This window comes from Pocillopora damicornis, chromosome 2 (genome assembly GCF_964200805.1).
Source record: "Pocillopora damicornis chromosome 2, jaPocDami1.2, whole genome shotgun sequence".
Taxonomy (NCBI): Eukaryota; Metazoa; Cnidaria; class Anthozoa; order Scleractinia; family Pocilloporidae; genus Pocillopora; species Pocillopora damicornis.
In genome coordinates, this window is record NC_142671.1 from 13,627,594 (window position 1) to 13,652,298 (window position 24,705).

General features: G+C 37.1%; 1 protein-coding gene across 3 annotated transcripts; it reads right to left on the minus strand.

Moving 5' to 3' along the window:
* Nucleotides 1–25: 25 nt before the first annotated feature.
* LOC113674754 (protein FAM149B1) lies at nucleotides 26–18,050 on the minus strand. 3 transcript variants are annotated; one of them, XM_089197652.1, is made up of 22 exons: nucleotides 17,770–18,050; nucleotides 10,796–11,054; nucleotides 10,552–10,636; nucleotides 10,037–10,094; nucleotides 8,747–8,893; nucleotides 8,449–8,510; nucleotides 7,376–7,472; nucleotides 6,872–7,007; nucleotides 6,415–6,469; nucleotides 5,914–6,023; nucleotides 5,648–5,766; nucleotides 5,378–5,414; nucleotides 4,974–5,077; nucleotides 4,371–4,437; nucleotides 3,797–3,834; nucleotides 3,612–3,680; nucleotides 3,188–3,272; nucleotides 3,038–3,093; nucleotides 2,759–2,837; nucleotides 2,338–2,581; nucleotides 1,925–1,982; nucleotides 26–1,515 (listed from the first exon to the last, which is right to left on the minus strand). In XM_089197652.1, the coding sequence occupies exons 1-22, from the start codon at nucleotides 17,859–17,861 to the stop codon at nucleotides 1,428–1,430; spliced, it is 2,145 nt and encodes a 714-aa protein (XP_089053778.1). In that variant the 5' UTR covers nucleotides 17,862–18,050; the 3' UTR covers nucleotides 26–1,427. The 3 variants fall into 3 exon arrangements, with proteins under 3 accessions (XP_089053778.1, XP_089053779.1, XP_027047050.2); XM_089197653.1 differs by lacking the exon at nucleotides 17,770–18,050 and adding an exon at nucleotides 14,171–14,493; XM_027191249.2 differs by lacking the exon at nucleotides 26–1,515 and having other exon boundaries at nucleotides 1,732–1,982.
* Nucleotides 18,051–24,705: the final 6,655 nt, after the last annotated feature.

Genomic DNA, 24,705 nt, shown 5'->3' on the forward strand with positions numbered 1-24,705 from the left:
TTAGAATACAAACAACAATAGCACATTCTCGGAAGTTAACGAATTTATTTCGTTTCTTAAGGCGTACATGTCAATTTAAATCAAATGAAGCGGTATTTTTTACCTCACCCGCATGAGCTTGAAATCAAGGTTAACTAAGAGACTACGGTCACGTGACTATCACGCGACTGAGAACAACGTATTTTACTAGCGTTTTCTAATGGTAACCTCGATTACAAGCCACAATTAGTTGCATTTCATGGGTGATGTGAAAATGCGAAGTTTCTTTTTATAACAAAGAAACGTGCAGTTTCGTACACTGCAAATAAATAGATCTCCAGCAATAGTCGTTGGGCTACAAAGCACAAATATAAGTTAAAATAAATTAATGTGTTCATTTATCATTAAAAAACATGCCCAATGAACTAACTGGAGGAACTAAAAATCATCTATCTTCAATTAATTTTTTTAAACAATTATTGATATTCCCTACAGTTATTATGGTTCTATTTCCGTTAAACCCGCTAATATATCAGTGTTACCAATAACTTTCTTCTCGTCTATCGTGAAATGCCCCAATGGTCAGAACAATCCCGTTTCTGGAGAAATTAAAAAGTCTGCGAAGCATGCATTTAACTACGTTTGACGTCTAATGAAACGTTGGCGTCCAGTTAAAGTTTATTCCATCCACGTTTTCAGCACCTACAACTATAAAATGAACTTCGCCAACCAGAGTTAATATTTAGTAAACTGATTAAACAAAACGAAAGAGTAACATACGGACCGCCTGAAGTATAACGTGGAGAATATGCAAACGAGGTTTTGACGCTAAATTTCTTTCGTCACGATATAAAAGAAGACACATTATGATCCCTTTCGATTAATTATTTTTACGACAAATTGCATTAAATTCAAAGGTCAACGATGAGGCATTGACCATTTACAGCGACGCTCTTAACTGATAATAATATATAAATCCATTGTCGCCTTTTATAAATTTACATGAAAAATATAAAAATATATGCCACTGAAACATTGGACATGTCTGAGCAGTAACTAGAGCCGACACCTGTCTGGATACTGCTCTCTTCGGCCTGATGATCTTCGGGTCAACTTTATCTCAAATTGTACTTTATGAAATGAAAACATTAAATACTTAATACATTCTTCTATAAATATTAGCACCCTGCATGCCCCGAGGATATATACAGTATGAGCAAGGCAGGTAAATAGAGGAAACTTATGCTTTGGCTAATTCTCAATAGGGCGAGTTTCAAATATATCGTGGGATGTTAGGTGCTTTATGGTGAGGTTTGTAACAGCCTCCCAGATTTAAAATAAGCAACAAAAGGTGACTGAATAATTTTTAGGGAAAAAACCCTTGTTTGGTAAGTATCCCTCATTTAAAATGTCTGATCATTAGAGAGAACAACAAAAGAATTATGGTGTTAAGGATATTCCAAGCCTTGTAACCCGGTCATAAGCTCCAAAAGTATAGTTGCTGACCTTTGGGATGTCATATCTGACTGTCCCAGCCTAGGTCACCAAAAGAAAACAGGTTACCTGATGAAGTACTCTCGAGTGCTTCAGCGATTTTTTCGTAACCTTACGAGCATATTCACGAAAGTGTGCTGGTTATGATACATGTTTCCTCATTAAAACCGATAAAGTGGCACACTGAAGGATGCAGAACCACTCAATTGGTTTGTAATGTAGTCCATGAATGTGCTGACATAAAAATCTATGCAGTAGCCGTTTCTCCTCTGTCTATTGATTTACAAATTTAGAAATATTGGTACAGGTATGTAACAACTGATACAGTACAAAATAAATTACGATCAAAGATCTTTACATCTTAAAAAAATTTTAACAGTTAATTTAAACAGTTAATAATGGCAGTGATCGCCGCACCGCTCTGAAAGTAAAATATTTGATTAAATACTACCTAATGGAAGACACTAATTTGCTCCGTCTATGAGAATGTTGACTTGAAGGGCCAGGACCTGAAATAACGAGAAAAGAGTGTATTAGAAATGCCAACTGCAAAATCTTAATTGGTGCTTCTTATGTTTAGCACCTTAGTCGAGTTTTCGGTTAAGGAAGAAAATTTCTGAAATTATTTATCGTTATTAACTGATACTTCTCATAACATGGTTTTCAGCAAGAATCTGATCAATTTCCAGTGTCTTGGAGCACAATCTCCTGGTAACAGAGTGGTTTAAAATCCAACGAACTGATTAAATCTGATGGTTTCCCTATCCAAAAGCAGGAAAAAGGAACCAAAGCAACAAACTGTATGTGATAGTTAAGGGAAAATACGCCTGCGGGAGCTTATAAAAGATAAAACAATGAACTCACTCTTAAAGCCTTCGTACTCCTCGTCACTGACGGGGGAAATTTCTCGCCCATCATATTGGTGACTACTAGATGACGTAAGCGCCGACGCATTTGCTTCAGTAGCAGGGTGAGTGCCTATTGGCATGCTCACACCAGTGATTCCCGTCAGGGGGCTGTGTGCGTGTCTCATTTGACCTCGAGAGTACATTCCTTGCATTAAATGAGTCCCACTGGGGGTAGATAAGCGTCGATGCGGTGTGTCATTCTGTAGCAAGAAAAGGAAAAGATGAACATGACGGTTCCACTACTAACTTATACACTGGCTGAAACCACATTAATTGCTGATTACAGTTTCCCTTGAGGAAGGCTACTGCAGGTTGTATTATTGATTATTAATTGAGAATTGTTTACAGCCTCAAGCTAACATCTCAATCAAACTTACTCTCAATGAATGTGTTGCTATTGATGTATTTGGCCTTGACGACTCTGTAACATTCCTTGCTCTGTCTTTAAAAGATTGCCTTGAAAAGTGGAAAAGAACTGTAAGGACAAATTACTCCTTTAGAAGATAAATTAGTTCACCTTGGGAAATGTGACTAGAGTAGCAAGACGCAAAAAATGATGCAGAGCTGTCACAAAAAGATCGATTATCACGAGGAAAACAGACGAGCTCTGCATCCACTACATGTAACAATTATTCTCTCAGATACTGATGTATTACCTAGAATCATCTGTTGCGGCACTTGATGCACGTGACTGGCGGAACGAAACTTGTTTCTGAAAGAAAACGATCCACTACTTAGGAAGTCCCTACATGATGTCACATTCACTTGGAAAATGCGATAAAATAACATAGAAATAAATTACTTACCGCGCTATTTCTTCCTCCGTTATGTTGAACAGGCGTCTCTCTGCTACTAAAACCATCTATCGGAGGGAGAACGAAGTTTCTTCCCCTAAAGAAAAAAAAATTAGTTAAACTTTTTCGTATATTTCGTGACAATTGGTGTGTGGTCACGCGTTCTCGTTGAGTAGAAACTAGTTCTTTATCATCAGTACAATGTAACACTCTTACGGATACACCTCTCAGCGATAACACTCCAAATGCCAAAGGTGTGGGACGTATCTGATGCTATACCTGAAGGCCTTTTTTATGAGAAATTACAATAATTTCTTTTGCTTTATCTTCTTGTGACTCATGACCGTAGACGGTGTACATCGGCGCAGTTAATATCATTTTAATGTGTAAAGAAAGTCTCATCAACAGCTTGCAAACTAATCATCCGCCCACTTACATGTAAGGCGCAGGAGAATTTGAATTCGTGGCTTGAGGCGGAGATGACAGTCTTTCTTTCTCTGGAAATCTGAAAAAAAGGACAGTATGAGTTCGATATTCGAGCCTCTTTCTTAGGGCCGATTCATGAGATCAAACGTTATAATTCTTAAGAAAAGAAAAAACCTCGCATACAAACAAACTTACAATTTCCTTCCTTGCACGATACCGCCCATGACATCATCCTAAAAGGAACAAAAACATCAATAGAAAATTAACATCATCTAACAAGCCAAAACAACATCAATAACGGATATAAAATGGACAAGGATAACCTGAGCTAAAGTTCAAGTGTTAATTTTTAACATGAAAGGGTCAGAAATAGTAGACATCGTTTGCTCAAAACCCTCCTTAAAGAAATATAATCTATAGTGTACAGAACATATCTCAAAATAACCGTAATCAATATATATTTTTTTAATAAACACACTTTGTGTGTATCAAATGTCATCGATCTATTAATTACTTAATGGAATTTATTTATTTCCTTGTTTGTTTTGTATTCATTTGCAAGTATTTATTCATTCTTTGTTTCAAGTTTAACTAATGCATTGATTGATATCGAGAAGGGTTTTAGGAGTAGGTTCATTAGAACGAGGAGAAGGGGGGGGGGGGGGCGCGCAATTCACTATTAAGACGGAACAATACATGTGCGGTTCTCTCAGGCATCATTGCGGTACTTATTTCATGTATTGTCTCACATGCATTTGTGGGTACGTACCTGGACGCTGGGTGTTTTAGGTTTACTGCTGTCCGGATGGGTCAAGCGTAGTATACTTGGTAAGTTCCTGAAAGGAAAAACAATTTTATACTTATGGAAAAGTTTGCAAACAAGAGAAACAACAATCCGTGCTGAAAAGTCTTTAAATCCCAAACTGTGTCATAAAAGAAGTAAACATATGAACATTTTCCTCTGAAGTTCTTCCTATAACTGTGTCTTTGTTGAGTACAATTAGGAACACTAGGAACACATCAGTTCTGCCACTTCAATTCAGTCGTTTATGTGATCTTCACGCAATTGAACAGAGAAGAAACCCTACTTTATAATCCGTTGATTTTTGGAAGGTTTCTGTTAATTCAACTAAAATTTGTCTTTCTTGATTTTTGATTTGTTCGTTTATTTTCTATGAGTAGGCATTCTAATTCCACCTCTCAACCTCCTACTTCCACACCTCTGACTTTTCGAGCCCCATCTTTGAGATAAGAAAACATGAATCGCCTAACGAAGAATGCCTTCATTTTAAACTTGACCTTGTACAGCTACAGCTGAATGAGCCGGAGTACGACTGTACAAACGAACATGCAATGATTTTATCAGACAAACCTATTTCTCTTAAATGGCATCATCTTGTGCATGAATGGATCTGAACTGTGCTGACTGATCCGTGTAGAACGTGAAATCACTGTGCTGCTGGACCCTGGCCGGCCCTTTGAATGATAAAAGCAACCTTTAATTGATTTCCCGACAATTAATATCATGTGTATTTGCAATGTCACACGACTAAAACGCTGCCTGAATGACTATGTACATATACTGTAGGTTAGAGGATTGCATGGCAGGAAATCATACGTTTTCAGCATCGATTTTATACTAGCTACCAGAAACATACCACATTTATGTATATAAATACATTTTACTTTCATACCTCCAAGAAAAAAAATCAACAAGCACAGTTTTACCATTTGGCCAACAAGAATTAAAAAGTAAAGACCGAATATCAGACAAACCGGATTAAAGGGGGTCCCTTCTCTGCTGTCAAGGGCGCTGCAAAAATGGAACAGAGATTCACTTTAAGAGTAAAAAGAAGAGCAATTTTCTTTAAATAGTGATCCTGTAAGTTACAACAGAAGCTACTACATTGTACATGTTGAAAACATCAAATTCAAACTGCCTGTGACGTGTAAGCTATCTCTTCCTTAAATCACCATGCAGTATACACACAGAATTTCCTTGCTATGGACAAATACGTACATATACGTGTATCACTCATTACTTACTGAGAGGTGCTTGCAGAAGGAGCCCTTGGATTTAAAGGCATTGGTCGCACCTTCATTGCATGAATTAAACTACTTTGATCGGGTGGGGGATTGAAACTTGAAAATGTCTTTAGTCTTGACTGCAGAAAAAAACATGTTCATAAGGAGAATCAATACATGTATGTGATGTTAAGAAGTACAATAAAAAGTACAAGGAATAAAGCACAAAGAGTTAGAAAAAGGCCATACAACCATTGAAGTACAATGAGGGATTCACTCCCGCTCACCTGGGAGGAAAAGTGATTCCTTGACATAACGCTTTGGGAAAATGGCCGAAGTGGGCTCTCAATGGCACGATCAGAAGAAACCACCACATCAGCAAGAAACTGTGGTTTGTCTGTAAAGGTGCATAAAAAAGGCCCAGTGATTTAGTGTGGACACCTCAGACAGAAATACAAAAACACAATGATAAAAGATTTATCAAAAACAATTCTTGAATACAGAAAGCATGACATACTTTCATGAACCAATGAGAGCATGCTTCTTACATGTACCCCTATATGCATTTACATGTAGGTCTGCAGTATTTGTTTCCCAATCTCAATTCTGTTGTAACTCTAAACTGTAATTTAGATTTGTTGTTAACATTTGCTTAAAGCTAAACAGCTAAAATTTAAAAACAGTTTCACAAGCTTTATAAAACAAAAACTTACAATGATACACTACCGAGCAGAGGTGCTATAGGTGAATAAAACAAACTACATTATTTAACACTTAATATACCATACCTCTTAGCACTTTCTGCGAGTAGAGACTTAACAAACTTCTCAGCCATAAAACCACCTAAAACAGTAATGAAATCAACATTGACATAATTCAATAAAAAACTGTGATTAATTATTGAGGGCAGTCTTCTGCTGAAGAACATGTGAGTTTCAAAAGAACATTACCTGAATTCAAAAAAATAAGACTTATGGTGTACATGACAATAAAACTTAAGGAAAGTGAAGGGCCAGGATGTTTGAATCATGGCTGGTAATAATTTGTACTAAGCTTTCATTTTTAATGAGCTTTTAAATTATCCAACCTTGCTTTTAAAAACCTGTAACTACTGCATTTCAATTCTTATGAAGATGCCAAAATATTTATTGGGTTACTTCCAAGAAATATACAGATCTTATACGTACAAATTGTGTTCAAGTGTTCTGATTTGACTCTAAATCATGATGGGGAATGTCAGCTCACCTCTCCCCAAACTTGGTCAAACATCTGGCTGACAACAGTATCCTTAGCACAAGCATTGGGGGTCACAGGGGGGTAACCTCGTCGCTGCTGACGGCGATACCTCATACCAGTTCTGGCTTCTGTTCCCTCTTCCTCTCTACAGTGCAAAATAAGTACATATAATTAAAATAACCAATAAGTTTCAGACTACTGTCAAAAATGAAACAAAAAAACAAAGGGTAAGAAAAGTATAAAATGTATATTAAGGGTAAATCTTTACTTTATAGCAATTTGACTACCGAGCATCAAATATTTTACTGTATATCATCACTCCTGTAGTTGTAAGAGTTTCATTTGGTGCAGCAAATTAACAGAGTTTACCCTTTCAAGTCTTATGCATCATAACATTTATTTGCTTGCTATGACAGGAAATATAATGTCAGCATGTACATGTACATGACTTGCAAGCTTTGCCATCTATGATTATTGTCAATAACCATGTTGTAAACACTTCTTGAAACTTACATAGCAGGTTGGTCATAACCAAAATATTCTTCTACTTCACCATCTTCTGCCAGGATCTCTTCTTCAAACTCTGAATAGAAGCCATTCATTTCATCAGCTGTAAGAATAACCAGAGGCATAATGTATCATATCACCTTTGCCTTATATGGTATGCTGAGCATGCACAATGTATACATTATGTGGATGTGTACTTGGTTAGGTGAACTTTCTATGCAATAAATAAAAGAACCATGTTTTTGGAGAATTAATTACCAACTGTTGTATATATTACAATGTACATTACTGTCAATATTAAAAAATGCATACAGCTTGCAGATTTCGTGGGCCTTTATTTACATGTAGATGTCTATGTTTGTTTGCTTCAATTTCTTTATAATCTTAATTTCTCAGATTAAGATTCTAATGAATACCAGACAAAAGGAAAAGACAATCCTTTGGTAGAAATAATTATCTTGATCTTAATGACATTGAGCCACAACAGACAACTACAAGTTTAAAATGACAGTACATGCACATGGTTGAGAGGACTTCAGATATCACATGTACAACCTGCTGCCATTTTATACTACTGGTCACAAATTGCAAAAAATCTCTGCATGTAACACAAATTACAAAATCTAAAAGTAATCCAAAAGTGCATCCAGTCTGCTCAAAATAACAAACAGCAATTCACATGTAGTTAACGACCACTAATACTGTCCCTTAGTAGCAACACATATACATGCAGAGCATCTTAAAAGGTTATAATTGAGGTAAATCTAAAAATATAGCAGTGCTACACCAAATACATTACATTAATACATTAATACCTGTATAATTTTCTGCAGTACATTGTATACAAAATTGTTGTATACAATGTACTGCAGAAAATTGTAAAATGTACCCTATAATACAGCTAAATCCACTTTTGATATATCATTCTATATAATATTATGTGTCATGTACATATAATTTGCCCTGCTGGACTTCCATATGTACACATGTTCACTGTACCCATCATTTCTAATATTTTTGCAATCTATTAGAGTTACTTAATAGAGTACAACAAATTATTGAAATACAATTGTGCTTACCATTCATGTAAGACTCTGAAGGCTCTGGCAATGGGTCAAGATGAAATCCTTGAATGCATAAACTAGCAGTAAAAGAATAATGATCTACTTTTAAATTACTTTCTAATTAAAGAAGACTCAGATAAGACTGAACCCATATATACGTATAACAAAAATACATGTTATTCTCCTGCCCTAGGCAAACCTCCTAAAAAGGAACAGACCTGTTCATTTTATGCCATGGAACCAAACACCTCTTTTCTAGTTTGTGGTGCAAATTATTATGTAACTATGTGTATATATGTCAAATCAAAGTTACCCTTGTGAATCAAAAGCACCAAATTCCTCCACATCTTCAAGAAAAGATGTCTGTGGTCGCTGGTTGTCTATCCTTGGCTCCCCAGCTGGAAATGGAATCAATTGAGTACCATCATCCTTGGGATTGAGCAATTGATAACCACAGATTCTGCAGAGAAATGAAGGAGACCCCTCAAATAAAGTGTCATACTATGTAAGAAGCAAAGAAAACCACTCATTGACTATAGCATGTTACAGCTTGAGAAAGGTACAAGACATCCAAGATATTCAACTGGCTCAAAGCCTACCTACATCAATAAAATGGTTGTTCTTGTTCTCGCTTGAATGTGATTTCATTTACAAGTTAACATGCATGTTTTATTTCACTTTTTCCTTTTTTAACCTGAGGTGCAAAAATAAGGCTGATTCTTAGTGTAATGATTTATCTTTTTAACAATCTGCCTTTACCAGGTAATGATATAGTCAAGTTGCGTTGAGATAGCTAGAAAGTGATCTCAGAGACTCACGACTTTTTCTCTCTCACACATAAACTCGGCGAATGCAGTGAGCAGATAACAAATAACACCTACTAGTATAAAAATCCTGTGCTGCATTCTTAACTAGCTGGATTCACATGTTGATAAATGTAATTTAATGTTGCATTAATCTTTGCCCACATTTTCCAACTCAACTCAAAGTAATATGGTGATGGCAGACAAAAGATATCACTGTCATAGCCATCTACTGCCGTAACACTTATTTTTAAGAACAAAGTGCAATGAATTAGCTTGGTGCATTTTTGCAAAAGCTTGAGAGTATGAGCATTATTCTTTTATCATAGGGGTACTTAATGAAAATTTCACAAATTGTATAAAAGTCATAATACATGTACTTTAAGGAATATTTGACATGTAAAAGAAATTGATAGTTAGTGGAAAAGCTCACAGGTTTACTGATCTACATACAGGGGTCTAATTAAACCAATAATTCAATGAGGCTGACAAAATTGTATACAAGTTCATACAAATTATTGATCATCAGAAGAGAAAGTCATTTTCTAGTGATGGGATTTACTAATGGAAATTCAGTGCATTTTGCTGTATTTTTTATTATATTTTTTATTATCCTTTGTTGTCATGTAAACTGCCAATTTAATCATTGTTTCAGGAAACATTTCAAACTTAACTTGCTGATAATAATTAAAATAAAATAAAAGGCTAATTGCACGAAAGCATACATTTCCCCTCCCTTATTAACTGGGAAAATGAAACATGGAAGCATATTAACAATCAATTATGAACAAAATACATACCGCAGATGTGGAAATCGCTTGAACCATTCTTCACATTCAGACAACAGTTGAGGGCTTCCTGTCATGAACAAATCATCAAGGATTATTAATAACAGAGCTGGTAACTTTGGGTGATCAGATTCAATTTTCCTGCATGCTTCATAAGTTCCCTCAGTGCATTCTGATTGAGACATGCACAGAATACATACTGATGCTGATAGCAGAGGGAGTTTTTCTTCAAACAACATTTAAACTTAACCTGCCCTTGACACAAGTTAAACAAATAACTTTGTTAAGTTTGATCTTCTTATTAGCCATTTGAATACTCTTGTCATTTTAGTAGCAACTGAAAATCATCTGTGCATGTGGCAAAGAAAAAGGGTAACATTTATAATGGAAATTAACTGTTTTATCTCAAGTGGGAAAAAAGTAAATGAATATAGATGTGTATCAATGATATACACTCATCTGTAATTAAAAACAGTATTCTTGACAGTTTATGTTGAATACATGTATCAATTAAAATTGTCACTAACCATTGAAATGCACTCCTTCAAACAGCATTCCATCAATTTCATCAAACATCCGTTTCACTGTTGCTGAAGCCTGTCTATCAAACTCCTTGATGATAAAGTAATACACATTATACATGTTTGGTTCTCAAAAGTCTCAGAACAAATATTACTCAAACACTTTTCCAGGAACTGTGAAAGACCTGGCTTTTATACAATACAAAATAAACACATTAGCTACGTTACAAGTTGTAAATTACAAACTCACATCCTCATTTCCCCAAGAGTATACACTGCTTCTTCCAGTAAGGATCCCTGTATTTGTCGACCATGTGTTTGACTCAAAAAGTCCATTACCAATACTTGGAGTATTGTCAGTAGTGGGTGATGATCGACCACTGGTGTCAGGGGTGATGTTAGTGAAGTTGCTGCTGTGAATTCTCTCAAAATAGGACAAAGGCAAGGATTCCTCTGGTCTCTCAGGGAGAGGATGGAGAGCATCCACACTACTGTGAGAAAATCCACGGCTAGCAATAGAGATAAAAATAAAGAATATGTTGAATATAGAAGAAAATTTAAGAAAGGTTTGTTATGAATCACATACATGAAGGTCAGTAAAGGAAGTATAATTATATGTAGTCAGCTGTTACAAGCACAACAATATAGCATAAAAAGGGATTGTGGTAATAGCAGAGCTCGCAGAGCATAGCCCCATAATTATACAAAATAGTAGTAACCCATCAAGCCAAAAAAGTTTGGATATATGACTGTATGACTGTACAACTGTACGACCGTACAACTGTATGACCGTACAAGGTGCTACTCTTAACATGCAAGGTCAAATGTACCGTGGGCACGCCAATGCCACGGCTTTGTTCAGTAGTCTGGTGGTCAGTGCACTTGGCTCTGAGTTGGACGACCCAAAAAAAATGCGAGCTCCGCTTTTAGGCTTGGCTAAATCTATATAATTATTATACAGCAATGTAAAGGAAGATGAAAATCAAACCACGGTAAAAGCACATATTGAAGCTCTTCTTCCAAAACCACCATGTTTCAATCTGGGCTAAACAGTTGGCCACAAAAATTATCTGAAGTTCTTTTTGCCTTGAAGTCTACAATTGGATTCACTTTTTTCTAAATTATCTTACCAATTCAGAACCATTAAACAATAAATTTTATCTTAAATTTTTGGTGCTGGGAAAGAAATAGAGCTTCAATTTAATTAACATATGATATTCACTTGACACCTATTTTCCTGTGAATTGACTTTTCAGACAAAAATCATTTAATAATAGTAAGAACAAAGCTGGTTCATAGCTCTTTAAAATCTAGTCATATCCCTTATTCTATGGTTAGATTTTGAGCTTGAGGTAAAAACTTGCTGTTACGGACATTACACAATTTTTGTTGCAGACATTATACTGGAAAACTTTTTTTTACACCAGTAAGAATAAGGTAATGTTTTTGTTTATTTATCAACTTCTGATAATTAATTTTGTCAGAACTGATAGAGGTATTCTTAATCAGGCTTAATTACAAGTGAATCCTCTTTTCTGGTTGTGCTGATAACCATAACATTAATACTACAGTTTGTGTGTACATGTGATTATGTTCTGCAGAGTATCCCCTATAGAGCATGCTTCTCCCCATTCAATTTTATTGAGCAAGCTCTAACTAGTATTTCTGCTGTTGTTTGCTTCTTGCTTTCTGAGATACAGTGCAGATTAGATTTCTAGTATGAGACCAAGTTTTATTTTATATTGTCCACAAGAAAAGTCTTCTATGGCTCTATAGAGCTAAAGACATTAGACCTTTCAATGTTCCAAGTCTTTCATATATTGAGAGGCTGTTTAACTGTTTTCAAAAAGAAAATGTTTTCAAATAAATAGTCAAACTAACTGCAGATTGCAGTACTTAAACATTGCTTTGATTTCTGAACTTGGATTGTACTGAACTCCTTGTCAAAGTACTATTCATTGAATCTTAATAAGCTAGTTGACACTATTTTGGAAAGTTACACTGCACAGAACAGTATGAATTGGCAATTTCCTCCGTAGTATGAGGACAGTCATTATCACTGCAATGACCTTTGAAAGTTGAAGTATTGTTTGTTTTAAACTACATTTTTGAAACATTTTTTAATTTATAATCTTCAGATATTTTAAAAGATGGTACTGACTATTAACATGATATGTCTTTCAGTAAACTTGTTTCACAAATGGACATAAACTTTTTGAAAATGTATACTCCTCATGTCACCATGGTGTTGCAACTGTTAATGTACAGTTGTTGTTATGGTTATCATTATAAGAGTCTATTTAAAAGCACTGTAAACTTGGATGTGATAAATTTGAACAAAATTGGTTTGCATGAAGCATTTATTCCTTCCAAAAGAATTACAAGAATAAAAGTCATTCAGTCATAACATCCATAATGTAATTTTCATAATGTTATATCTGCAATGTAATGTCTGTAACATAATGTCTGTAAGACAAAGTAGGCTTTATTTTTTCTGGCGTTTTTCCAGGATTTTGATAATTCACAGCACTTAAGTTTGGGCCCCTAATAATGGAAAAAGGTGCAAGGCTTACAAAAAAAGGGTTTTATTTTCAGAGAAAACAAAGAAAAAAATGTTATTGTTACAGACATTATATAGTGTCTGTAACAAAATTGTTACTTGCTCTTATTTACAAAGTAAATCCATTTTGGAAAAAATCTTATCAGCAAGTTTACCTTTATGTTGAGTTCAATTAGTTTTGTTCCCTTGGTGAGATTTTGCGAATAAAAATGTCTCCCTAAAATCATTTTAAATCTTACAGCATGCCAGCTATTTCCACACACTTTTCATCATACAAAAATAATCAGCCTCTCTTTGTCATTTCCCACAAACTCAACTTTCAGATTACTATCTTTAAAATAATTTAGTCTCCTCACTCCAAAAATCCATCATTGGGCTAGATATGAAATATTTTAAATTTCACCATTTAAGCAGTTCTAAATTATGGAATGGTCCTAATATTAATCCTGGAATCTGAAAATGTCATTTCAAAATAAAAATCAAGTCTACTAGAGTCTACAGTAACACAAAGCACAGCAGTACTGCACGTAAAATTATACCATTTCAGAATACCAACAAACATACGTGTAAACCCCATTTGAGCAGGACAGTATGATGGACATTTAATCCAGAGGAGAAAGCTTGTAGACTTTGTTTTACGAATATTGAAATCTTTGATTAATCTCTGCTTTTCAAGACGCTCAGTATGAAATAACAAATCCTTCAATATTTCCGTACTTCTTAATCTACATGCACTAAGACCTATAATAAATGTAGCACTTAAAACGCGCATATATTCATTTGCATGCTTGTCTTAAAAAAATGTTTTGTGTACTAGTACACACAAAGTGTGTAGTAGCCGGAGAACTAAGGGTCAAAAAGATAATTTAGTCGGCGAATTTGTCTGTCTGCTAATTGATAGGCAATTAATAGATAATCGTTGAGCAATTGGTCGCCAAAATCACGGCAAATTTTCACCCAGCTCCATCATTTTGTGTTCGACGATTAAAGCAATTTTCATTGAGTGCTGTAGATTTAGTCATGGTTTGACTTCACAGATACTCATATCGTAATAATTAAACTCACATCTCAAGAGGATGGGTCCTATTCGTCATTTCTGCATTGTGCGAGAAATGCAAAATTCCACTCCGTTCGGAGCTGCAGAACACAGCACGTCCATGACAACAAAGCTTGCAACGAGATTGTGTCCCTCATCTCGTCCAGATCCACTCTTTCATTGCTTTTTTTAATCTTTATCTATTTTCATGTAGGCCCTTAGAACTTCTGACGTTAAGTCAATCGCTCAGATCACGCTTAATACTGAAAATCTTGACTCAATTTCCGATATTGACTCTTACAAAAGTTCCCAAAACAACAAAATTAAGCCGAGTTACAAATTTCCCAGTAGACTATGCGCGGGTTAAGTGGTCGAGTGGTTACAAAGCGCACCTCTGCCCAGGTCTCCCCCTGCCGATTTTCTTATTGAGCTTACACAGAGTGATCAACAAAGTGCCTTAAAATTGAGAATTCCCGATACCAATTAGCGGAATATAAGGTGGAAAAAGGTAATTTTGAGCTTAAAAATTTTAAAAATGTCTAAAAGCGAGAGTCAAAAGCAATCGTTTTAAATTGCTGCGTAAACAATTGTCACGCAATACCCATCAGCAGTTCAGGAGTGCAAAACAAATGATAATGAACAAAAATAAACCAAGATCAAAGAAGTTGCCGAGTCAAAACTAACTTGAAATTTCAACTGTGTAATTCAATGAAGAGACTGTTAGTTTCATTTTAAACATCAGAGAGGTAAGCTCAGACATCTGACTTTCCAAAATTGATTAAACAGATGAAACTCATCAGTTTCCAAAGCTTCCAGACGAAAAAAACATACATTCAAAGGAATGAAAGAAAAGCCGAAACAGCCCATTGTTTTCTTAAATCACAAGTTGAGGTGAGATCTGAATAAAGGGGTAAGTTTCTAAAGAAACTGTGGTGCTGCGTCGGTGGGAGAGTATAGCAGGTAATTTAGTGTTAACAACTGAGTTGAAAAGGTAAATTTGTCACCGCGAAGGGTAAAAAAGCTGACGTTTCGAGCGTTAGCCCTTCGTCTGATGAAAGGCTAACGCTCGAAACGTCAGCTTTTTTATCCTTTACGGTAGCTAATTTACGTTTTCAACTCAGTTGTTAACACTAAATTACTTGAGGTGAGATCGTCTATCTCTATACGACAAATGAATGAGGGGGTCAGTTCCTAAACAACTGTGGTGTCACAGTCATTCGCTCCTACGAAGGGCTAACGCTCAAAACGCCGGGGGTCAGCTTTAGAAACTTTTATCAGTGACCTTAGTCGTTGAATAAAGGCTGATGTTGAAAACATATTACAGCAGTTTGAAAAATCGTGAAAAATAAAATACGAATATATCGAAAAGATCTGAATCCCATCTAATTTAAGATCGCATTCTCGGTCAACTTTATCAGAACCTAACATTCGCTGCCGAACTCGACAGAATGCTCGGTTCGTATACAGTATCTCACAAGTGTTCTCTAGAATGCGGTTCTGTTTTAAATTAAAGTTTACAACGCTCGATTTATAGCTTGAAACAAATTAAAAATTAAGTCTATACATTTTAAGAAAAACCTAAGTAGGGAAATTTGTATCGACCGGTTCAAAGCGTGCAGAAGTCGTCATAAAAGTTGTCCTGTTCGAATTTAGAGTTAGTATACATTTGCGGCACGATTCATAACACTAAGTATCGTTATAGGCTCCGCTGAATACAGAAAAACAAGTTGGTGTAGCCATGGTAACATTAGACTGTTAACTTGTTACGCGAGTCGTATAGCAACGACCGCAACAAACTTGTTTGAAAATCGTTAATAATTTATTACAGAAACAAAGACAGCTCTCTTTTCGAACTGACGCATTGATAGATTGCCTAAGATCCAAAGAATGGGTCAAGCTGAGGAAACAGAATAATGGGAAATTAGCTTTTTTATAAATGAAATCGCACGCGATGATCAGTTTTTTATCGCATTGCTTTTGCGACTTTGTGGAACCACATGTTAAATATCTAAACCTTAGATAATTCTTGCTTAAATTTTCAATATCCAACCGAGTTTTTTTTTAATTAATATTGTGTACACTGGGCACTTTACAAGATATCTCCGGTAATTGCTCCATATAATTGGTGGAAAAGCGAATGCCATGTCATCTAGATACTCTTCAATTTAAATTTTCACTCTGGCTTCCGACCGAAATGAAGTAATTTTTTTTCTTCTTTTTGGCTCGGTTTAGGAGTTATCCCAACGTGAGAGTTCCAAATAATTTCAATGAATTTCTAATAATTTCGTCAAAGATTTGACCATATTTGTTTTTTATTTCTAAAAAGTTTACTTTCGATCCTAGAATCATAGACTGACGCCTTCATTCATATTTTCTCGATTCTATATTGAGGTGATCTTTTGCTTCAGTAATTGAAGCAGATAACAGGGGAAATATACTGCCGCTGAGATCTAAAGGAAAAAATTCTCGTCGTTGTATTTGCCCACCGCTAAGAATAATGACATGCAAAAACTATTAACGGGAAAGTTGAATTCTAATATATGCATCAACTGAATAGAATTTAATTGCAAAAACTCGAGATTATAAAGCGAAAGTAAGTCTTATAATATTCTGTCATATTAAGTCTATTTTACAGGCAAACTCTGGCCACGATTTCATTTCCTATCTTTGCATCTGTTTGACTTATGTCACTGTGTTGTTGAAAAGCCATATGCCAAGTTATTTTACTCAATCGACACATTATTCTTAAAAAGGAGCCAACAGCATGCGAGCGTTAACACCGTAAATTGAAAATCGAAATGGCCTTACTTTTTCCTCCACTATTTGACTCTAGGCGGCGCTAAACTGACAGTTAAGCGAAGAACTGATTTGAGGCATACAACTAACTAACGCTCAATGTTCGGAAATATCCAATAGAAAATAAACAGTACAGGACAGAATAGGCCAAAAAAGCAAACACAGCTATCGTAACTTATACAATGTGATCACCAGAGCAAGGCGAATAAAAAAATAGGGCCAATTTTCATCTAAGGCTTTTTATGTTGGATCATAAGTGCACTTAAGAAAACATGCCGGGAGCCTCTCTCATAGAGATCTTTGCTAAGCAACATAAATCACGCGAATTCACTCTCAACGGAAGAGAATTATATCCCACCTCTCCTCTCAAACGTGTGAGGCAAAGGAGATAATAAATGCACGGTCTTCGAACGGTATATTGATTTTATATGTCAAGCCTGTCTGTTTTGATGTTAGTATTTCCTGATTGTTAGTTATCATTTGGCGAAACAGGCATCACAGAGATATTTCGTTCATTATACAAACTTTGAAAGAAAAATTACAAGTGTTGTCGGACGGAGTGAAAAAATATCCAGATCTCAACCTGGTTTTGAAATCTCACACTTTCGAAGCGGAACACTCTAGAAGTTTCTCCAACGCTTCCTAATTCAATATACTATTTCCGTTCGATTTAAATACTGAAAATTTCGAGTACGATTTTAGGTTGACGACCGTAAGTGTCACCTTCTGTAATTACAATTTCCTTTCGTAGTATTTTGAGCGATCTTTCGGGACCTTTATCGAAGCACATTTTGGTTTGAAATTACTGTAAATAATGCTTAACAACACTTACCCCCTTAAGATGAACGAAATTTCTTTAGGTGTTTCGCGTCTCTTCGAGCGAATCACCGCCGGGAGGTACATGAAATCTCCCAAGAGCGTCATGAGCTTTGAAATCCATTCGATAGTATTCAATTCTTAGCAGAATTTTCTACGACTAGCGTTGTTTTGACTGTCTCTACTCCCGCGTGGTTGTGTTTCCTAGCGCCACTCATCACACATGCCGCGCGCCGCTTATTTTCGTTATTCTTTATAAAATGCACATTTTCAATTGTGCTTCCCGCCACGGGGCCCAAAACATACGGTCGCATCCGGGAGACTGCGCGAGAGGTAAACTAGCCCGGATGTGACGTGTGGATAAGATATTGAAAAGGAAAGAAATAGAAAGGTGTAATATCTCTTTCCATTGAAAAACCTCCTCTTCATGCTCAGTTGACAAGCTGTAACGGTGTTGCTTACAACAATAACGCACGCGATGGCAACACGCAATCACTCCGTTTGACGTAGTTTTAAGCATTCAGTCGTATGGCATACACAAGTGCGGTTCTTTTTGTGTTTTTCTTTAACCTTTTTTGTTTTTAGAAAGGGAGACAAGCAACTGTCTAAGAGAGCAAGAAAAAGGTTTGCAGACAGCTTTTTTCCAATTACACAAACTAACAAAAACTACTTATGCTACAGCTATCCATTAAAAAGGTACTGACAGGAGCTGACAAATCGACCCAACCGATGCTTGAATTTTCCTGTTGTAATTAATATTCGCCTGGCATTTGTAGCATGAAAAGATTAATTGAAAAAGAAAAAACCGTATGTTTTCACTTTTAATTATCTTCTAAAACTTTCTTCGTACTGTACCTTTTATACTCAGGCAAATCTCGACAAGAAATTCAGCTTCTTCGCTATATATATATATATATATATATATATATATATATGTATATTTTATTTTTCTAAAAGTAAAAAATCACTCATCCCTGACCCGTCAAACAATCTCTAAGGTTTGTTATTCTCAAACAAAGGACATTCTATAGCCGTCATTAAGATCGGCGATAACCGCATTCACTTCATTGCTTTGGCAACTAATTAGTGATGTTTTCGTACTTTTCAGCCCTTTCTTCAAAATAAAGTTGATAGATCGGTGCATGCTCTGCTGAGTATATTAGATACACATCTGAACATTAGCTTGATCGCGTAAATTTAAACTAGACAAGACGACCAAGACGTCATATTCTAAGTTTATTGTTGCCTCCCCGCCCCTCCCCCTCAGATAAAAATAGTCTAAAAAAAAAGTAAACCATTATCGCTAATGTCGACAGTACACTATTTTAAAAAGCAGGTGTTGTTATTCTTCACAAACTGCGTTCCTGAAAACCTCCAGCTCCGCTGGGATAAAACCTGACTAAAACATATTACCAACTATAATTAAAATTCAAATGATTCGGCGGAACCACGTCTATTGACGACTATGTATTTTTAGAAATCATCCTCTACAAATATGTCAACTTAACAAACTAATAAAATGACCCATCCCACGTAAGACACAAGTTTATTCGGACATTTTTAACATAAGAAAGCACATATTTAACAACCAGAGGTTGGTACTTTTTGTTCCGCGTGTTGTGGAAACCTAAAGTGCTCGAACTCCATAAAAATTCTTACATGCAAACTTACTTAGTACCTGCAGTGGTAATCACACTTCCCTTTAAATGTTACATAATTTTTTACTGCGAAAAATGTTCTTGTATCGCTTAGAGGTCTTCACACTGTTATTCACTATACTAAGTAATAACTTAAGCTACACGAGTTACACTTCACACTTCACTGATCAATTTGTAAATGAGGTCAGTGTTAACAACCTGTGCGTGGTTAGAGCCAAAAACATGGCTGACGCTAATGACGTCACGTCAGAAAACACTCAGTTGTCAGCGCTTAGGCAATGTATATTTGTCGCAAGGAAACAATGGAACACGAGCCGTACGACAAGTTTGAATGACTGTTTATCGTTGTGAAACATTTAAGACAAAAACAAAGCGAGTCGACGTAGGGTCATTAATTCTCTCAAGGTTAAACGAGGAGACTAAATTCACAATGTGTTCACATAGACTAAGACGTTGCAAAAACAGAGACACAGAATTGTTTTAAAATTTGACGGCGTCGAAACGTCGTCAAATTAGAGTTTTTACTTTGGCTCTTAACGACACGATACTATGGAAAAGCTAATCACATGGTGGTCTAAAGCTGAATTCAGCGAAGGGCGAACTTAAATTTGATAGATCCACTTACAGCGGACTACTAATAAAATGGTCATTTGAATTAGACCAACATGACCATCAAATATCGAAAATGACTAATTTATTATCGAAGTAAGTTTCGCCCACACTAATCGTTGTTGGGCTTTCGTCCGAACTTAATCGATGTTTTTGTTCAAAAGCGTCAATTTTTAAGTAGAAATGACCTTAGAAATTTGGAAACTCCGACCAGCAGGTGCCATATTATAGACAGCTGGCACCAGGGTTGAGGTTGGATGTGTGCGATTTTTTTTATCGGGTTTCTTTTTTTTTCGGTTTGGTTTTTTGCTTTTCGCAAATTTAGTGGATGCAGAGGCCTGCGAGCGTACGTGTTCAAACTACTAATACTGAAAGCACAACATCGCGTAAAAAAAACCCTTTTACCCATTTTCTGCCAACAAAAGAGCCATTTTTCATGTTACATTCAGTCTAATCAGTGTAGACTTACCCTCTTGAATGCTAGACTTAACAACTTAGCGTGATGTTTTCCCGCCATCTTACAGGTTATACAGGACATACAAATTGATTGGTCATCACCATCCATACCTTACCAATCTCAGTTACATTTTTGTATGTATGCATGACCTCATTATAGGTGCTGCAGGAAGCGTTTTTTCCCACCTTCGGAAAGATTTGAAAGATTTGTGGAGAATCAGTAGTGCGGGGATCTGGCACTACAAATAAGTAGTGCGGGGATCTGGCACTACCGATCAGTGCAAGACTTCTTGCCGACTCAAGTTGCTCATGGCTCTCTACTTTCCAGCCGGCAAAGAACCCACGTGCCGAGGCTCTAATCATAAGGGCTTGCTCGCACGCTACAATATTGTGGTGTTGGGCGGAGTCGCGAAGAGGTGAAGCCGAAAAACGCCGTCGCTAGCAAAGCCGAGAAGAATAGTGAAACTGAAAAGTCGAGAGAACCTAAAAAGTTGAGCTACAAGAGATAGAGAAGACGTGTCAAGCAGAGAGAGAGAAAACGAAATTTATATTGTCATTGTCAAATTCTCTACGAAGGAAAATGTATCCCACCAACGATTGTGTGACAGCAATACCATAAAGAGCACCACAACTAGGGAAATTTTCTCCCACCAGAGAGAACTAAAAGCAAGTCATCAGAGAGCGCACTGTGAAGAACTCCCTATTTTTCCATCACTTTACTCATCCCTGATTTAAACGGCTATTCCGAGAAAGGTATTATAGTCCCAGAAGGAAAAGGAAAAGTAATCCTCAAATATTAAAATCCAGAAAGAAGTAGTCCTCGCTTAGGTGGAAAACATACGTAACCTAGTGACATTAGTCAGAAGGAGAAGGAGGATCAACTTAACATTATTTCATCATATCTCACCAGTTTTCTCATTTTTGGGTGTTTTTTCTTTTTCGGCCGATCGTTGCAGATGCCTTTCTCTTTCGAGTAAGTTGCCATGCCACGGTTGGTTAGTCGGCTTAGGTGGCCTGACGAGATTCGTTGGCCAGTCTGAACATTCGGATGATCCTCTTAGGGATCATATAGTTGTGGACCTGTTTCCACAGGGCCATGAACCGAAAAATAGGCATTGAGGTGGTGGTGATGTAAACTCTTTATCATCAACGGAAAGGAAAGTTGGCCAGTTTTACATTTCGTTCAGCATTGGAAGAGAAACAATTATGCCAACCTTATCAACCTCGCCTCAAATAAAGGTTGTACATGCAGACTAAGATATCTCAGTCAGAGCGGAGAAGGCCCCATACAACAGAGTTTCACATCCTGAAGCTCTTTTGATATTATGGCAGTCTCGAGAAAGACAAAAAGATTCCTTTAAAACAACGTTAAGATCGTAAACAATAACGGCCCTAACAGGCTCCCTTGCGGGACGCCGGAAGTAACCGGGGCCCACTGCGATGCAGCGCCGTCCAAAACTACCCTTTGAGCTCAACCCATTATATAATCAACGAACCATGCAAGTAATTGTCCCGAGATCCTATAAGCCCTTAGCTTGGCCAAGAGAGTGGTATGATCGACCGAGTCGAATGCTTTCGCAAAATGAAGGTAAATCACATCAGTCTGAATGTTCTTATCTAAAGCTTGTCCTATGGCTTGTAGCACAGACAATAACTGGGTGTACACATGAACGATTTCTTAAGAACCCGTGCTGTAAAAGGGTAATCGAGTGTTTCACGTGATCATAAAATCGGGAGCCCACGCAACGTTCTAAAACTTTTCTCACAATATTAAGAAGTGATATGGGCCGATAGTTTTCGGCGGGCTCTTTTGATTCTTTCTTGTGGATGGGTGTAATATCTGCAGTTTTCCACTCATAGGAAATTTTACTCTTGCTCAGCGAAAGGTTGAAAATCGCGCAGAGGCTGGGAGCTATTTGTTCACAGCATTCTCTCAAAAGACGCGCTGGGATGCCATCTGGTCCACGCGCCTTTGAGGTGTCTAAATTACCCATGCATTCCCTGACTTCATCAACCAACACTTCTACTTGCAAAATTTCCATTTCGGTTAGTGAATCATAAGTAATTTGCAACGGGAGTAGCCAAGCGAAAAATAGAGCAAAAATAGTTATTAAGCAGCTCCGCTTTCTCTGCTGGTTTCTCGGCAGCGACACTGTTATAAGAGACTACTGAGTTCGCACCTGATCGAACATCCAGGAATGCTTTGTGATAACTCCAGAAAATCTTTGGGTTATGCTTGAATGACATTGCAGTTTTGGCTAGGTAATACTGGTGTTTTCTCCGTACTGAGCACTTGATGTTCTGACTTATAATACGTAGTTTCAGCTTACGCTCTGCTGTTTTGTTCTGACGAAATCTCTGCAAAGCAGCGTTTTTTTTTGCGAATTAAGTGGCGCACTTCACCATCAATCCAGGGCGGCGAGTTGGTATTACGAATTGTTTTCATCGGTACATAATCCTTTACGGCTGTTAGAAACAGAGCCTTCCATTTTGACCGGTGCTCATTAATGTATTCGGAGGCAGCGATTTCAGAGGGTGTTCTTGTGAGGGCCTCCCGCAGATCGTTTAGATTTTCGTTCCTTAAGTTGTAAACTTGCCGCATTGCTCCCTTGGATCGCCTGAATCTCTAGGTCTGTTTAATCATGAATGAGATAACAATGATAATGATCCGATGGAAACCCACTGTCGCGGGGATGGGATATGGAGACGCTCTCAATCACCAGTTGGACAGCAGTAGATCAAGTTTATTGCCAGAAATATGTGTAGGACCAGGGATTAACTGTTGAAAGAAGTTATTTCCCATATCTCCCTTGTGTTTACATGGGCAGACGAGTCGCTTGACCAGTCCAATTTTGGCAAATTGAAATCACTGAGTATTATTAAGCAAGTGGATTCGCAGTTTTCTTGAAGCGAAGAGTTTAGTTTGAGGAGCGGTTCGGGTGCTGTATTAAGATGGTAGAAACAGTGAAGTAGTGCTGGTTTGTCGTGACCATTTCAAAGCTCGACAATAACCAGCTCAATACACTTTCTTTCCGAATCATAGCGTCTAAAAGACTGAAGATCTTGCTTGACTGCCATCAGTACTCCGCCAGCGCGTTCGCCTCTGTCCGGGAAGGATTTCGCTGTCAAATATGGTAGCGTTCAGCCATATTTCGGTTATTGAGACAACATCAAAGTCCCCACTATAAGCAAGCCGCTGGAGTAAAGTCATTTTGCAGATCTTGCTTGCACAGTCATCTAATGATTAAACGATGGCTTTTAGACTTCTCATATTCAAGTAGAGAGCACGAAGACTATCACTCCAGCGAGCGGGTCAGGGATTCGGACGCTGAAAATGAGTGGAGTTTCACAAAGATTGAATCTTGGCACTCGATTTGGGCCGTAGGAGATGGTGCACCTGAAAAACTTTCTTCTTACCCTAGGAGAAGACTTTAAATGGCTAAATTTCGTCTCAGTTGGAGGCTTGGCGTCTTGTATCAGAAAGAGAAGGAAAAAAAGTTGGAGCAGCCATCTGCCTCCGTCCTTTGCCAGAAATGATACGTGATGTTAAGTTTAACAAAACGAGAAACGACAGAAGTCTTCCCTTCCAACAGTGACAGGGCCTGTCCTTTGATACACACACGTTAGGGAAAGAGAAACCGAGGAGGGTCCAAAATACTTGGAAAATGTCGATTGAGGCTACATCGTGCCTAACTGAGTTGAGGCTGACACTAAAGTAAGAGCAGGGCAATCTTCCTGATGAGTGACCAAAGTTCCCGTGAAAATGAAAGTAGGTCAAAGATTGCGAATAGGTATGCAAAATTAAGGAAAACCATGTAACAGTGATGGACAAGATGGGGCAGAGAGCGGGTTCAAGCGGGTCAAATTTAGGACTTTTTTTTCTCCTAGTGTTACCAGAAGTAGGCCAGCTATTTTAACGTTAGGACCGGATTTAAGAATTAACTGACCAAATTCATGTTTACAATGATCCATTCTAATAAAAAATAACATGCAAACACTTGACTAAAACATACCTTTGGCGCGATCAAAAACAGGACAATTCAGGTCGATCGATTCACGTGGCATGAAGCGATCGAGAGTAACGCTATGTTTGTTTTTTATCATGTTTCGCTGTGCTAAGTAACGCCAATGCTTTTCCATTGTGGCTTATCCCCCATCATTTAATTTTGGTAGCCATCCTTACCCTTAGAGAGGTTTTATAAGGGTAAAGTGTCTTGCGTCAGACTGAG

Coding starts and splice junctions, on each gene's coding strand:
- LOC113674754 (XM_089197652.1), bottom strand. CDS start 17,861: ATGACGCTCTTGGGAGATTTCATGTACCTCCCGGCGGTGATTCGCTCG. Junction 3,835..4,370: donor CTAAAACACCCAGCGTCCAG/GTACGTACCCAC, acceptor TGTTCCTTTTAG/GATGATGTCATGGGCGGTAT. Junction 2,838..3,037: donor GCCGCAACAGATGATTCTAG/GTAATACATCAG, acceptor CCACTTTTCAAG/GCAATCTTTTAAAGACAGAG.